This window comes from Bufo gargarizans, chromosome 4 (assembly GCF_014858855.1).
Source record: "Bufo gargarizans isolate SCDJY-AF-19 chromosome 4, ASM1485885v1, whole genome shotgun sequence".
In the NCBI taxonomy this organism is placed as follows: Eukaryota; Metazoa; Chordata; class Amphibia; order Anura; family Bufonidae; genus Bufo; species Bufo gargarizans.
Genome location: NC_058083.1, coordinates 364,566,005 through 364,582,322, shown reverse-complemented (window position 1 = coordinate 364,582,322; position 16,318 = coordinate 364,566,005). Strand labels below are relative to the sequence as shown.

The following is a 16,318-nucleotide window of genomic DNA, read 5'->3' as shown; positions in this document are numbered from 1 at the left end:
TATGTGTCAATCAGTCGTCAAATGCAAACATAAGATATACTGTACTGTGTTGCAGTGCAGGCTTGACACAGCAGTACAATACATTTTACATGCATACTTTTCAGAATAAGAGCATAAAACATAATACAAGCAGGAAAACACTGACACAACATCAACATTCTGGTGAAGCAGCACACTTCATTCAATAAGCAACATACAAGTGACAGGGAAGAGAGGAGTGTGAAAATAGCAAAACCTTGATTGCAAATGATGTGATTTTGAGGCCAGGATTACCACTGTACCACGGGTCTAATAGCAGGCTTTAGCTGCTTGGCCTGTACCTTGATAAGGATTTTGTTGTCTATATTTAACCTCCTCAGGACCGCTGCACGCAGGATTGCGTGCTGGCGGCGGCCCTGTTGTTCCTCCTAGACGCGCCGATGCGTCTTCTCGCGAGATTTCGGCCAGAGCCGACCCGCACATGCGCAGTGCGGGCCGGGAATCGTTAGATCAGAAGTTCGTCACCAGCCTGCCAGCCAATGATCAGCACTGGCAAGTTGGTGACTTTATAAATATAAGGTGTTAAATGGCTTCTGAGCTCCTCTGCTGCTCCTTTTCGTCAGTTGGTCCCAGCAGAGGAGCACACATCACTGTGAGTACACCAAACACTACACTTAGCCCCAGATCACCCCCTATCACCCCAATTAACCTCTTAATCACCCCTTGATCACCCCTGTCAATCACTAGTGAAAGGGAAAAAAGTGATCAGTGTAAACTGTCACTTTTTATTTTTTACTAGTATTGACTTTTAGGTTAGTTTAGGCCCCTTTGTTAGGTAGTTAGCGTCGGTTAGCGCCCAGCCCACCGCACCGCAGTCACTGATTCGCTGATTAGCGTATCGCTAATCAGCATTGGTACTTTTATAGTATCTGTAAGTGATCAGAACTGATCACAGTCAGATCTATAATAGTATTAGTGTCACCTTAGCTCACCCTCCACAAAAAAACGCAGTGTTTGCCCGATAAGGCCTGATCGGTCGCCCACACGTGTGTTCACCCACGCCCGCCCTGCCGTAGTGACAAAAAATTTATTTTATTTTTTATCACTGTACAATCACTTTACAAGCTCTGCGACGATAAAAAAATCTGTTTTGATACTTTTTATCAATCGCAGCGGCTTCCGGTACTTCGCTAGCCTCCCATTTGTAAGACAGGCTTGCTTTTTTTCTTGGGTAGTCTCAGAGAATACCCCCTAAATTTAGTTGACCAAATGGCAAGTAAGGGGTATTCTTCTGAAGAGGCCTACAGGCTTCTGACCCAGTTGGATGAGGAATGGGAACCCTCATCTGACGAATCCAGCGGGTCAGAATACGAACCTGTAGAAAGCGGTGGCAGTCTGACCCAAAGTTCGGACGATATGGTTGAGGTCCCTGATACCACCAGGCGTACTCGGCCCCGTGTTGCTAGACCACAGGTTGCGCAGGATACGCTTCAAGGGCATGCAGAGTGGGGATGGCGCTGTCGGATTACGTGGTGAGGTATACGCCAGCAGCGCAGCCCATCCTGGACCTAGTACCAGCACTGCCGTAGAACATGGTCAAGTGGCGAGCACCAGAAGGGCAGTTGAAGCTGGTACAGTGGCACGTGCATTAGTTCCCCCGTCGCAGCCACCGCACAGACAGGCCCATAGAGCCCCTAGAGTCCCTGAGCTGCTGGCAAACCCTGATTGGCAGCCCCCAACTTCAGCCGCACCAGTAGCTCCCCCTTTTACCGCCCAGTCTGGAGTTCGGGTTGAGACAGCTCAGATCGGATCGGCGCTGTTTTTTTTTAAATCTGTTCTTGACTGCAGACCTCTTGGACTTAGTCGTGGCAGAAACAAACCGGTATGCCACTCAATTTATAGCCGCAAACCCGGGAAGCTGTATGGGGTCAAATTGTATAAGCTCTGTGAAAGGGCCACAGGCTATACCCACAAATTTCGTGTCTATGAGGGTAAAGATCAGACCCTGGAGCCGGTCGGTTGCCCTGACTACCTGGGGAGCAGTGGGAAGACAGTCTGGGACTTGGTGTCACCCTTATTTGGCAAGGGGTACCATCTTTATGTGGACAATTTTTACACAAGTGTGCCCCTCTTCAGTGCACTGCGCGACCTAGTTGCCGGGGCTTCCCCCAACGGCTCGTTACCACCCGGCTTGCAAGGGGGGAGATGGCTGCCTTGTGTTACGAAGAACTGCTTGCGGTGAAATGGGGAGACAAGCGTGATGTTTACATGCTCTCCTCCATTCACGACAGACACGACAATCGAAATTAAACGAGCAACTGGAGTCATTGAAAAGCCTCTGTGTCCACAACTATAATTCGCTCATGGGAGGGGTGGACTTCAATGACCAGATGATGGCTCTTTATTTACTTTCCCGCAGGACCAGACGCTGGTATAAGAAGGTGTCTGTATATTTAATTTAATTGGCACTGTATAATAGTTTTGTTCTCTACAGTAAGGCTGGGAGAACAAGATCCTTCCTCAAATTTCAGGAAGAGATCATCGAGAACCTCCTGTATCAAGGAGGTTCCGTGGCCCCAACCACCAGTGTAGTGAGCCGTCTACACGAGCGACATTTCCCTCAGTCGTTGCTGATACCTCAAACCAAGCACCGCCCCGAATTTTTTTTTGTGTCTGTAGCAGGAGTGGATTAAGGCGTGACACCCACTATTTCTGTCCTGACTGCCCTGCCCACCCTGCCCTATGCTTAGGAGAGTGTTACCGGAAGTACCACACACAGGTACACTATTAGTATAGGGATTGCTATTAGTATAGGGATTGCTTCACACAGGACAGGCACACAGGGCTCTTAGGGCCCTTTCACTCAAAGCTGCTGCAAACCTCTCCTTTCACCTGGGACAAAGTGCATAATGTACTTCGCCACATCTCTGGGCGATTTGCGCTTTGCACATTGTCCCATGGGGAAGGAGAGGTTTGTCCTATAAAGGTAAAAAAAATTAAAAAAATCACAGGTAAGCAAAAAAGGTAATGTTCCAAAAGTTCAATAAAGTTTTTCAAAGTTAATGTTCTGTTTCAAATGTTATCTAAAGTTAATGTTAATAAATTTATTGCGTTGCGGACTGTTTTTTTTCTTTTGTTTTGTTTTTTTACCTTCTAGGTGGACCAACCGATTGACCAGCTGCAGCACTGATGTGCATTCTGACAGAAGCATTGCACTGCTGTCAGATTACACAAAAGTCGGTGTATGAGGCGCTGCAAGACGAGATTTCTCCTCTGCAGTAAAAAAGATAAGTTTGCCGAGGCTTATGAGCTGAGGGGCGGTGTTCATATGCTTTGGCAAACACTTTGTATATATAAAAAAAAAATCCGGCAATGATTTATTCATCCACATTGATTGATGTGAATGGAGAAATCAGGTTTGCCAGGGCATACGAGCTGAGTGGGTTTGGATGTTTGGCGGAGCTGTGCCGTTCATTTTTGTCATTTTTTTTGCCCAAAAAAATATATTCTAGGAACTCGCCATGCCCCTCACGGAATACCTTGGGGTGTCTTCTTTCCAAAATGGGGTCACTTGTGGGGTATTTATACTGCCCTGGCATTTTGGGGGCCCTTAAGCGTGAGAAGTAGTTTGGAATCCAAAAGCGTAAAAAATGCTAGGCTGCAAAAAAGTGTCACACATGTGGTATTGCCGTACTCAGAAGAAGTTGGGCAATGTGTTTTGGGGTGTAGTTTTACATATACCTATGCTGGGTGAGAGAATTATCTCTGTCAAATGACAACTTTGTATTAAAAAAATTGGAAAAGTTGTCTTTTAGAGAGATATTTCTCTCACCCAGCATGGGTATATGTAGAAAGACACCCCAAAACACATTGCCCTACTTCTCCTGAGTACGGCGATACCACATGTGTGACACTTTTTTGCAGCCAAGATGCGCAAAGGGGCCCAATTTCCAATGAGTACTTTCAGGATTTCACAGGGCATTTTTACGCATTTGGATTCCAAACTACTTCTCACGCTTTAGGGCCCCTAAAATGCCAGGGCAGTATGTGACCCCATTTTGGAAAGAAGACACCCCAAGGTATTCCGTGAGGGGTATGGTTAGTTCATGTTAAATTTTATTTTTTGTCACAAGTTAGTGGAATATGAGACTTAATTTTTAATTTTTATTTTTTCTTACAATCATTTTCCGCAAACTTGTGACAAAAAGTAAAAACTTCCATGAACTCACTATGCCCATCAGCGAACACCTTAGGGTGTCTACTTTCCGAAATGGGGTCATTTGTGGGGTGTTTCTACTGTCTGGGCATTGTAGAACCTCAGGAAATATGACAGGTGCTCAGAAAGTCAGAGCTGCTTCAAAATGCGGAAATTCACATTTTTGTACCATAAAAATTTGCGCAAACCAATAAATATACACTTATTGCATTTTTTTAATTAAAGACATGTAGAACGATAAATTTAGAGAAAAAATTATATAGAAATGTAGTTTTATTCGAAAACAATTATAACTGAAAGTGAAAAATTTCATTTTTTGCTAAAATTTCGGTCAATTTCGATTAATATCAAAAAAAGTAAAAATGTCAGCAGCAATGAAATACCACCAAAGGAAAGCTCTATTAGTGAGAAGAAAAGGAGGTAAAATTCATTTGGGTGGTAAGTTGTATGACCGAGCAATAAACCATGAAAGTAGTGTAGTGCAGAATTGTAAAAAGTGGTCTTGTCATTAAGGGGGTTTAAGCTAGGGAAGTTGAGGTGATTAATGCAAGTGTACCTTAAGCCTTTGTGGTGGCTCTAACTGTAGTTCACAGAGTCCTGCAAGAATGCGCGTGTCACCATCATGATGGGCAGTTTAGAGGAAACATCCAGACCTTGGTCAGGTGCATCCATCTTCTTCAACAGAACAGTTAAAGACTCTGCCCAACACTACGTCTCCAAAGGTGACCAGCTGGGAATGCTGGAGCTGGAAGAGCTCCAAAATCTCACTTCCATCAAATACTAAATAAGCTATTTGTGCAGATATAATTTTTCAGTAAAGGTCACAGGCTCTGGCTAAATAACAGTGTTTATTCGAGCACATGTACTAATTAGTGACAGTTCTTCCCAGAAAAAAAACATAGTTTTCCTCTTTCAACCACCTCCTCAAAACTCAAATTGTTTTGTGTGTTGAAAACTACAATTCACATCTGTATCCCAAAAAGTTTGATTAGGGTTTTGCTCTCATTATCACAGCTGTGTATGGAGCTAAGGAGTCTCAGTAGATATAGTAAACAGGGTAAGGTATCAGCTAGATCTCTTGGATGTGGCATATAGTAGCCATGTGGTGCACTGTTTCTGTCACTAACTAAGGCACTCCATTAGACCGAACAGTACAGTGCCTGGAAAAAGTATTCATACCCCTTGAACTTTTCCACATTTATTCACATTATACCCATGAACGTGAATCTATTTTGTAGTAATTTTATGTTATAGACAAACACAAAGTAGCAAGTATGTGTGAAGTGAAAAGAAAACATGTTTTTTAAAAATTTTAATAAATAAAAATCGGAAAAGTGTGAAATGCATTTGTATTCAGCGACCCTATACTCGGATACCTTTAAATAAAGTGTGACCAATTGCCTTCAGAAGTCACCCAAATCCCCCTGTGTGTAATTAATTCTCAATATAACTACAGCTATTCTGTGAAGGCCTCAGAGGTTTGTTAGTGAACATTAGTGATCAAACAGCATTATGAAGACCAGGGAACACACCAGACAGGTCAGAGATAAAGTTGTGGAGAGGTGTAATGCAGGGTTAGGTTATAAAAAATAATATCCCAAGCTCAGGACAGCTCCCGGAGCACTGTTCAATACATAATCTGAAAATGGAAGGACCTACCAAGACCATAACTATCACCCTAAACTGAGAACTCAGGCAAGGAGAGCACTAATTCAAGAAACAGCCAACATGTTCTATTATTGTCCGCATTACGGACAAGGATAGTACTGTTCTATTAGGGGCCAGCTGTTCCGTTCCGCAAAATACAGAATGCACACAGACGTCATCCGCATTTTTTGCCGATCCGTTTTTTGGGGACCGCAAAATACATACGTTTGTGGGTGTAACATGAACTATTGTGGAAAAGCTCAAGGGGTATGAATACTTTTTCAAGTCACTGTATATGCCATTATTTTCTGCTTGGGAACAGTCCAACACTAAAGATTGAAGGGGCTGCAGTGTTGCTATAGTGCTTTATCCCCCTTCATGGTCTTCTTTCCTGCACTGTTTTGAATGAATCTGTGCTTTATACTCATGAAAGGTGAGGATCCCAACAGTTGCATCTCCATGATCAGAAAGTGATGTCATATTCTAATCTCTATTTATATGCTGTCATTTTTTGATGATGATAATAACCCTTTAACTAGTTAGAGAAAAAATCGTTACTGCAAAATTTGTTAGTACATTTCAATGGATCAGTTCCAATACTAGTAAAATATTCAGGAATTATTTGCAACCCCAGTTCCCCCAAAAAAGTTGGGGCGCTATGCAAAATGTAAACAAAAACAGAATGCAGTGATTTTCAAACCTCATAGACCCATATTTTATGCTTAATAGAAGACACATTAAAACACATATTAGATGTTGAAAGTGAGACATTTAAAACTTGATAATCCAAATGTACTCTATTGTTATCAATAAAAAGAGATTTTAAAAGAAAAAAACTTGATGGCAGCAACGCATCGCCAAGAAGTTGGGACAAGGGCAACAAAAGGCTGGAAAAGTAAGTGGTACTATAAAAAAAAAATAATAGAGGTGCAATTTGCTACTAAGTCACATGACTGGGGTCAAAGAGCATGTTAGAGAGTCTCCTAGAAGCAAAGATTGACAGAGTTTCACCAATCTATGAAAAACTGCATCTTCAAATTGTGGAACAATTTCAGAAAAATGTTCCTCAACGTAAAATTGTGAAGACTTTGAATATCCCACCATCATAATGGTACATAATGTCATCAAAATATTCAGAGAATCTGGCGAAATCCATGTGTGCAAGGGACAAGGCCAACAGTCAATATTGGGTGCTCATGATTAAGCAACAGGCATGATTCTGTACTAGAAATCACTGCATGGGCTCAGGAACATTTCCAGAAATCATTGTCTGTAAACACACTTCAACATGCAATCCGCACATTAAGTTAAAGCCGGATCATGCAAAGAAGAAGCCATACGTCAGCACAATCCAGAAACGCCGCCACCTTCTAAGGGATAAAGCTGATTTATAATGGAACCAGGCAAATGGAAAATTATTGTGTGGTCAGATGAATCAAAATTTGAAATTCTTTTTGAAAACCAAAAACGCTGTGTTCTGTGGACTTAAGAGGAGAGGGACCATCCAGCTTTTTATGAGTACACAGTTCAAAAGCCTGCACCTCTGATGTTATAGGGTGGCATTAGTGCCTATGGCATTTCTTTCAGGGAAGGCTTTGTATATTTCAGCAAGACAATGCTAAACCACATACTGCCTCCATGACAACAGCTTGGCTTCTTAGAAGAAGTGTCCTAGTGCTGAACAGACCTACCTGCAGTCCAAACCTTTGACAAATAGAAAATATTTGGCACAATGAAACAACAAAGAGACCCAGGACTGTTGAGCAGCTAGAATCCTACATCAGGCAAAAATTGGACAACATTCCTCTCCCAAAACTCAAGCAACTGGCCTCCTCACTTCCCAGATGTTTACAGACTGCTGTTAAAAGAAGAAGGAATGCTACACAATGGCAGACATGGCTCTGTCCCAATCTTTTGAGATGCCGTCAAGTTCTAAATGAGTTTTTTTTTTTCATTCTGTTTTTATTTACATTTATTTCCATTTTACACAGCATCCCAACTATTTTCGAAATTGGGGTCATACATAAAACCTTTTTCAGCTTTGTTCGTCAATGGTGGGCCACAAGTAATGATTACAAAATGAGTTCTTTCTCTAAGCAATATGCTTGCATACCTGTCAAGGTTGCTTTAGATGTTCAAGTTTGTTTTCTGCGAATGTATTGTTAATGAATTTCTTTGGGAACCTAGCTTAAGAAGGAATGTAAGCAATAACTATTAATAGGCTACTACTTCAATAAGAACTATCCATGGCTGCAGAAGGCATTAACTAAACCCATTAGATATACTTTGTCATTCTCTGTCTTCATTTCCCATAGGAATTCTCCTAGTTCTGAACTGTAGACAACCTGGTAGGGTTTGATTCCACTTAGGGTGAGCGGATGTATCTCCGTCTATGAAGGCAGTCACATTTTGTATGCTTAGAGCTGAAAATAGAGAATTGCATGCAAGGCAAAGCAATCAAGCCTTGACAGTTCCTTGAATACTAATAGATGGAAATGATGTTCACACCTGGTATCTTTTATTTTATCATTTTACACAGGCACAGCTTTCTCAGGCTTTGAGTGGTGTTTCTGATAAAGCAAAGGAAGCCAAAGAATTCTTGGTTCAGCTAAAGAACATACTGCAGCAAATCCAGGTATTATCCTTCTGTTCCTTATAAAACTGCACCAAGACAATGACATAATACACCAAGCAATGATAAGTAAAATTGATCTCCCTGATTGTTTTTCCCTGTTCACTTCTTGTATAAGGCTTAATTTAAATGGACAATTCTTGTGGCATTTTCTGCTATGTTTTTTTTTGTGTGCAAAGATGCAGTGCAAAATCTTGCCATAGCAGTGATTTGGTTTTCAAGAACTTACAGCAACACGTTGCAATAAGAAATATTTTCTGCAATTGTGAATGACACATAAATATGACTGCATCTTTACAAAAACACATAGCCAGTTAGAGCAAACTAGTACTGGAGCATACGAACATATCCTTATTGTTGTATGCTACATACCTAGAGTTGTGCCTTAAATTAGGGTTTATTTTATGAGATTTAAAGAGTTTCCAGCAGCATGTTATGGAGCAGGATGAGCTAACCAGATCAATGCCAAGCATTGTGGGAAAACAATATAAAACATAACTTTTTAGATAAAATCACTGCTGTTTCTCTGTTGAGGAGTCCAAAAGGTACTGCTACTCATAGCGGGAAGGGTGGCAATCACTAAGTAGTTCTGCCCACTTGACTTCTTAGTACAAAAAGAGCATAGATTTCACTTAAAAAAGTACAAGTTATACAAAATTATTTCCCACAAAACAATATATCAGTCTACTGCTCATCCTGCTCTATAATATGATGCCTGTAGATTTAATAACATTTTATTTATTCCCTTTAATATGAAATTGAAACCTTAGAACCAACTGGAAATATATATGGCTTAATTCAGGAATGGCCAACCGGTGGCTCTCCAGCTGTTGCAAAACTACAACTCCCAGCATACCTAGACTGCTTATATCTATCAGCCTACAGCAGGGCATGGTGGGAATTATAGTTTTGCAACAGCTGGAGAGCCGCTGGTTGGCCAGCACTGGTTTAATTCAATAGTGTTATTATCACATATGGGGTGTTGATATTATCTGAATTGCTCCATTTACTGGGAGTTTCGATTCATATACTTAAGATTATGCAATTATTTTGACACATTGGATAAAAACAATTTAGATTTAAAGCTATTCCAACGTTCCAGAATGTTAACATTTTGGGAATGAAACTTTGAACAGCAAAAGTAAACGCATGCAAAAAAAAAAATTCAGGTTTATATTTTATGCCATAGGTATATAACTGTTTTTTGCAGCTTAGTTTGCAGTTTTTTTAAATTCCTAGATCCTTTTCCATGTCAGTGTTACCGAGTGTGGGTGACTTGCGTTATTCCTTCCCATGTCATCTGCGAAAAATGTATATTTTACTATACAAGCCTTCTACAAGATCATTAATAAATAAATTGAAGAGAATAGGGCCCAATACTGACCCCTGAGGTACCCCACTAGTGACAGTGACCCAATCTGTTTAAATTCTTTTTTTATTCGAATTTTTATCTGAGTGTGTACCGTTAATAGCCACCCTCTGTTTTCTATCACTCAGCCAGTTACTTACCCATATACAGAAATTTTCTCCCAGTGCGAGCATTCTCATTTTATATACTAACCTTTTATGTGGTACAGTGTCAAATGCTTTGGAAAAGTCCAGATATACGACATCCATTGATTCGCCACTGTCAAGTCTAGCACTTACCTCCTCATAGAAACTGATTAAATTAGTTTGGCATGACTGATCCCTCATGTAGCCATGCTGATATGGCATTATTTGCTTATTTTCGTTGAGTTGCATCTCTTAGAAAACCTTCAAACAGTTTACCCACAACAGATGTTAAACTTACTGGCCTATAGTTTCCAGGTTCTGTTTTGGGACCCTTTTTGAATATTGGCACCACATTTGCTATGCGCCAATCCTGTGGGACATTCCCTGTCAGTATAGAGTCTACAAATATCATAAATAAGGGTCTGGCTATGACATTACTTAATTATCTTAGGATACGGGGGTGTCACTGTTGTACTTCTTCCTGGGTCAGACCAGACACTTTTAATGGGGAATTTATTTTTACATTCAGCATTTCATCTGACAGTTTATTTTCCTCAGTGAATACATTGGAGAAATACATTTTTAACAGCTTTGCTTTCTCCTCGTCGCTCTCTGCGACTCCCCTCTCATTACTCTTTAAAGGGCCAGCACCTTCAGATTTATACTTTTTAACATTTATATAATTGAAGAACATTTTAGGGTTAGTTTTACTCTCTTTGGCAATTAATCTCTCGGTCACTAGTTTGTCCGCTTTTATTTGTTTTTTACATGTTCGATTTTTTTTACTTATAGTTTTACAGTGCTTTCCGTGCTCCCCTCCTGTTTTAGTGTTTTATATGCTTTCTTTTTGTCATTTATTGCTTTCTTTACAGTTCTTTTTATCCACATTGGTTTCTTTTTGTTCCTTAACCTTTTATTCCCATACGGTATGTACCTCTCACAATCAGATTTTAGGATGCTTTTAAAGATATCCCATTTTGTGGCTGTATTTTTATTTTTGAGGACTTTGCCTTCTATAGAAGCCTGTAAGATTTAGCCCTTAGGCTGGGTCTCAGAGGCAGGCTGTCAGCATAAAAGCTGACAGCCAATGCATTACAATACAGGTTGTATCGTAATGCTTTGCAGAGGGGATCAGATCAGTGAAGTCCCACAGTGGGACAAAATAAAAAGTTTAAAAAAAAGTAAAAAAAAGTGTTTTTCATAATAAAATAATAAAAAAATAAAGTAAAACGTTCCCAAAAAAGTTCCAAAATAAAAAACATATAAAATTGTAAAAAAAATAAGCAAAGCAGACATATTGAGTATTGCCACGTCCGTAATGAACAGCTACATAAAAATATAACATGATGCACCCCCTCACCTGAACTCCGTAGAAAAAGTAAAATAAAAACTGTGCTAAAACAAACATTTTTTGTCACCTTACATCACAAAAAGTGCAACACCAATCGATCAAAAAGGCATATTCCCCCCCCCCCCAAAATAGTACCAATCGGTCACCTCATATCGCAAAAAATAAGCCCCTACATAAAACAATTGGGCAAAACATTTTAAAAAATTATGGAATATCAAAATATGCAGACACTAAATTTTTTTCTAAAATGCTTAATTATGTAAAACTGAAACAAACAACCTTAAAAAAGTATTCATATTTAGTATTGTCGAGACCGTAACAACCTGCTCTATAAAAATAGCACATGATCTAACATTGTAAATAACAAAAAATAAAAACAGCTCCAAAACTATTTTTTGTTACCTTGCTTCACAAAAAGTGCAATATAGAGCACCCAAAAATAATATGTACCCTAAGATATAACCAACAAAACTTCCACCTTATACCATAGTTTTCAAAATGGGGTCACTTTTTTGGAGTTCCTATTCTAGGGGTGCATCAGGGGGTCCTCAAATGTGACATGGCAACTTACAATTATCCCAGTGAAATCTGCCTTCCAAATACCATATGGCGTTCCTTTCCTTCTGCACCCTGCCATGTGCCCATACAGCGGTTTACAATAACAAATTGTGTGTTTCTGTAAACTACAGAATCAGGGTAATAAATATTGAGTTTTGTTTGGCTGTTAACCCTTGCTTTGTTAACATAAAAAAATTATTAAAATGGAAAATCTGCAAAAAAAGTTAAATTCTGAAATTTCATCTACATTTTCCTTTAATTCTTGTTGAACACCTAAAGGGCTTAAAAAGTTTGTAAAATCAGTTTTGAATACCTTGAGGGGTGTAGTTTCTAAAATGGGGCCATTTATAGGTAGTTTATATTATGTGAGACCCAAAAAGTGACTTCAGACCTGAACAGGTCTTTAAAAATTGGGTTTTGGAAATTCATTTAAAAAAACATTTTGGTAAATGTTTTTATAAAAACAAAACAATCTCAGAATGGCCTGGATAAGTATAAGCATTTTAAAGTTATCACCACATAAAGTGACATATGTCAGATTTGCAAAAAAAATGGCCTGGTCCTTAAGGTGAAAAATGGCAGGGTCCTGAAGGGGTTAAAGTGTAACTGTCATGTTTTGTTTTTGTTTGTTTGCTAATGTGTAGAGACAGTGATATGATCATTTTTTCTAATGCACCTTATTTAGAGAAATAAGCCCAGAAATGTCCCTTAGCAGCTTTCTCTTTAATGAGTTTTGCTTATGCATGTCAGTCTTCCTAATACAGTACAGTGCAGTACTGACTGGGAAGATGGGCTGGGCTGCTGCCCTCACTGCTTCCACATATAGTGGATAATATATTAATATCTATACCCTAAATATATTTTTATCTTCCTGTTATTTCTCACTGTTCAGCGTGGCTAACGCTGTCGGGGAGTGACTCTGCTGTATAGCAGTTATATACCACATGTTACGGCACCCCGGGCATAAAAGGGGTTAAAACCGTTTAGGCGATCTTCCCCTTCCAGAGCTACAGGTACAGCTACTTACAGAACACCAAACTCCCGAACGGCATACAAGGGAATTCTCCAAACTCTGAACGGAACCTCACGAATAGCTGCTAGCAGACAAATAGGAAAAGCACCCAGGCGGCTTACACTCCTAGCAATCAGTCTCTAACAGCATACAGTGAATCCCCCCAAGAATGAGACCAAGCTCTGTGTTGAGGGTAAAGCAGTGGGCAGAGCTGTGTGTTTATTGTTCTTATATACACATTCTTACACATTAGTACCAGGGTTTTGTAAAAACAACCAATAAACACGTACAATACACTCAGATACTCCCACACAAAATCCTCCCCTCTGCCTGTGATACAATTACCTTGCACAATGGGTTAATGTAATTATCACAGGCAGGAGAATACACAGTTTTATAGAGTCTTCTGTCCTGGAGATAATTGGGAAGTAATCCAATTTATCTCCAAGGACAGAGGCAGCAATTCAGGATACACAGACACAATAAATCCCCACAATGCATCCTGGTTTCCTCCTCTCTGCCCTGGAGACAACCATGGAGTAATTCAATTATCCCTTTGTCCTGACAAAGGGACATCGCCATTGTACACGTGGGGACAACAGGACAGAAATCACTATTCAAATATACAATGTCACAACCATTACAGTAAACACAGACATTTAACATATCCCCAGATAGCTCAGGTTTGAGTGCATATTATTAGGTGAATGCCACTCAGACTACACGAATATGATAGAAATGCTATGGAGCCAAAGTCTTTCACATAGTCTTTTGTTATCCGAATGGGCTCCATGGCATAGCTATCTGGGATATCACTGTTCACATAGGGCAAGTACCAAATGACCCAGCTTTCATGTCTTTGCAGGGGAAAATCATAAGTTTCAACATGAGGCTATAGTCTAAAGGAAGCAGGCGGGCAACCAGGCTTCTCCAATGCAATGTGGCGATATTGGTCTCTTCACACCATAATTATACTTATACAAAGTGAAGCAGCTTCCCCCTGCCTCCCTGCATTGACAATAGCAAGCGCTTACTGCTTGCTAACATATATTTCTTGGCGGCTGGTTAGTGCGCCAGGAATATAGCAGAGGCACTCACTGACAGCGCTGGCCACACTGATCAGTCTGCAATAGCAAGGAAGATAAATATATATTTGGGGTACAGATATTAATTAATTGTCTGCTATATGACGGGGCAGTGAGGGCAGCAGCCCACAGCAGCTCCTAGCCCAGCCCATCTTCCCAGTTAGTACTGCACTGGACTGTACTAGGGACATTTCTGGCCAAGTTTTCTAGTATGAATGTACAAATTTTCGAATTAAACTATATTAGAAAAATTTGCCCACACATTAGCAAAAAAAAAAAGAAAAGAAAATGACAGACATGACAGTTACACTTTAATATATCCACCTCAGTATCTCAAAATCATATTTTTTTAGCTGTCTTACATTTAGACCATTTTATACGCCTAAAACTGGCATAGAAAATGGAAATGAGACGAATCTGCCCGCCCATCCCCGTCCAGAGAGAGAGAAGTTGCAAATTGCGACATAAAGGACCTTTGCTCTGTTTCATAAAAGACCCCCAAAGTGTACATGATTTGTTTTTTCTGCACAGGAATGTGTGCCGGAAAACCACATGTTTTCTACAACTTGTGTAGGTACCCTAAGAAAGTAGAACTGATGAAGCTGATCATGATCTTTAATGTCTGCTTGGATAGTCACAACATTAGAAGGCAAACTACGCTCATTTACCTGCTGAAAAAAAACTAAGCTAAGCTACTGAACAGCATTTGTAACACTCCAGAGTGGTGTTGCCACTGCTGCACCTTGCTACTATCTTTTAGGGTCTAACCTGTATGTCATCCTATGTATTTTGTTCCAGGTCCTCTCCATATTCTGCATTGATAATCTTGTTATGTAACTGTTTATTACATGTAATGTACCTGGTTCACCTGCAGGTGGCAACAAATATGGCAGAGCTATAGTTAGATAGAATGGAGCTCACCATTCCATTCTCCCCCTCTGGTCAGAAGTGCGCGTCCTGCTTGCTACCAGAAGTAGGTGTGGCAGTTCTAGATTGTTCCAGTTCAGACTCTATGTTGGAGCTGACAGGGCACTAACCTATTCCTTGGCTGAAACTAAGTTAGACTAAGGAGAGAAGTGTAGCCTCATTAAGCTAGCTTGTCAGCACAGCTAGCTTGTCAACACAGCAGAGAGAAAGAGATAAAGCAGAGTTGAGTTTGCCTGACAGTTCATACTAAAGGCTGCTGGAACCAAGACAAAGCCTGAAACTGTTTTAAGAAATGTTTACTCAAATAAAGCTGCCATTGAGCTTCATCTCAAGGTCTGGACTCAAGTTATTCTTTCAAACCCCTCAATTATTCCCCCTATTTATTGCTTCGGAGACAAAGCATTAGGTCCAGCCATATCCAGGTAGCAGCACCGTGACACACATAAAGAGACATTTAGGCCGCACTACACCACTCAGCATTCCTACTAAACCTGGGACGCGATATAGAGGGCCCCTGGGGAGAGGTGCACGTTGCACATTCAGAGAACAATCGAGAAGGAAGAAGGATTGACATCACATATTACTCTTTACCAACAAAAGCTTATTAATTCCCCTCATGGGCATGATACACGGTCCCCTCCAAGAAAGCTATATGTATTATATAAGCATAATACCTTATTTCTAAGGTTGTAGACAGGTGGTAGGAATCTCTATATAACTCTACATATGCCATATTAGAGCATGTGGGTGTCATAGGGCTGGCCTGCTCCCCTTCCCCATACACACACACACACACACTATTATACATTTGTGTACAATTTCATTGTAAAGTATAGCTGACAGCTCTTTTCAGTAGAGTCAAGGCTGTAGTACCTTGTAGTATACTGCTAGCGTATACGAGAGGAGATTTCTCTTCCTACAGAAAAGTAGAGAGTCCTGTTCAAAGTGGTTTTCACCAAAACCAAACATAGAGAGCATACTGATTGTTCATTGTAACGGATCACCTGGCACCCCGACTGAGTACCTCCGTTTACGGATGCGCCTAGCGTTTCCTGAGGCTTCCAAGCACTTTGGCAGACACCACAATCACCGAACCAGCATATAAATCGTCTCCCAGCAATGAATGCTGTAGGCAGTTGAATAGGAACCATACAAATAGGTTTTCACTCCTAGCAGTCAAACTGGGACAGCATGCAATAAATCCTCCCCCAAGAATGAGACGACACTTCACCTTGAGGTTTAAAACAGGGACTCACTTTATTTTAACACAAGCATTGATTTATACACATCTTCCAGCAAGGTACCACCCACAGCCAATCATATGTATCTACAGTATTTAAACCTTCCCAGCAATTGTACACAAAATCCCCTTCCCTTTATCTGTAACGCAATAAACAAAACACAATGAGCATTGTCT

At 40.3% G+C, this 16,318-nt stretch overlaps 1 protein-coding gene across 1 annotated transcript in view; it reads left to right on the top strand.

Annotated features, from left to right (window-relative positions):
• The window catches only part of TRIM67 (tripartite motif containing 67), a 173,537-nt gene that overhangs the window by 45,089 nt on the left and 112,130 nt on the right, over nucleotides 1–16,318 (top strand). Inside the window, exon 2 of the mRNA XM_044291206.1 lies at nucleotides 8,382–8,477. Coding sequence (XP_044147141.1) covers nucleotides 8,382–8,477 — 96 coding nt within the window. The remainder of the gene's footprint in view (nucleotides 1–8,381; nucleotides 8,478–16,318) is intronic.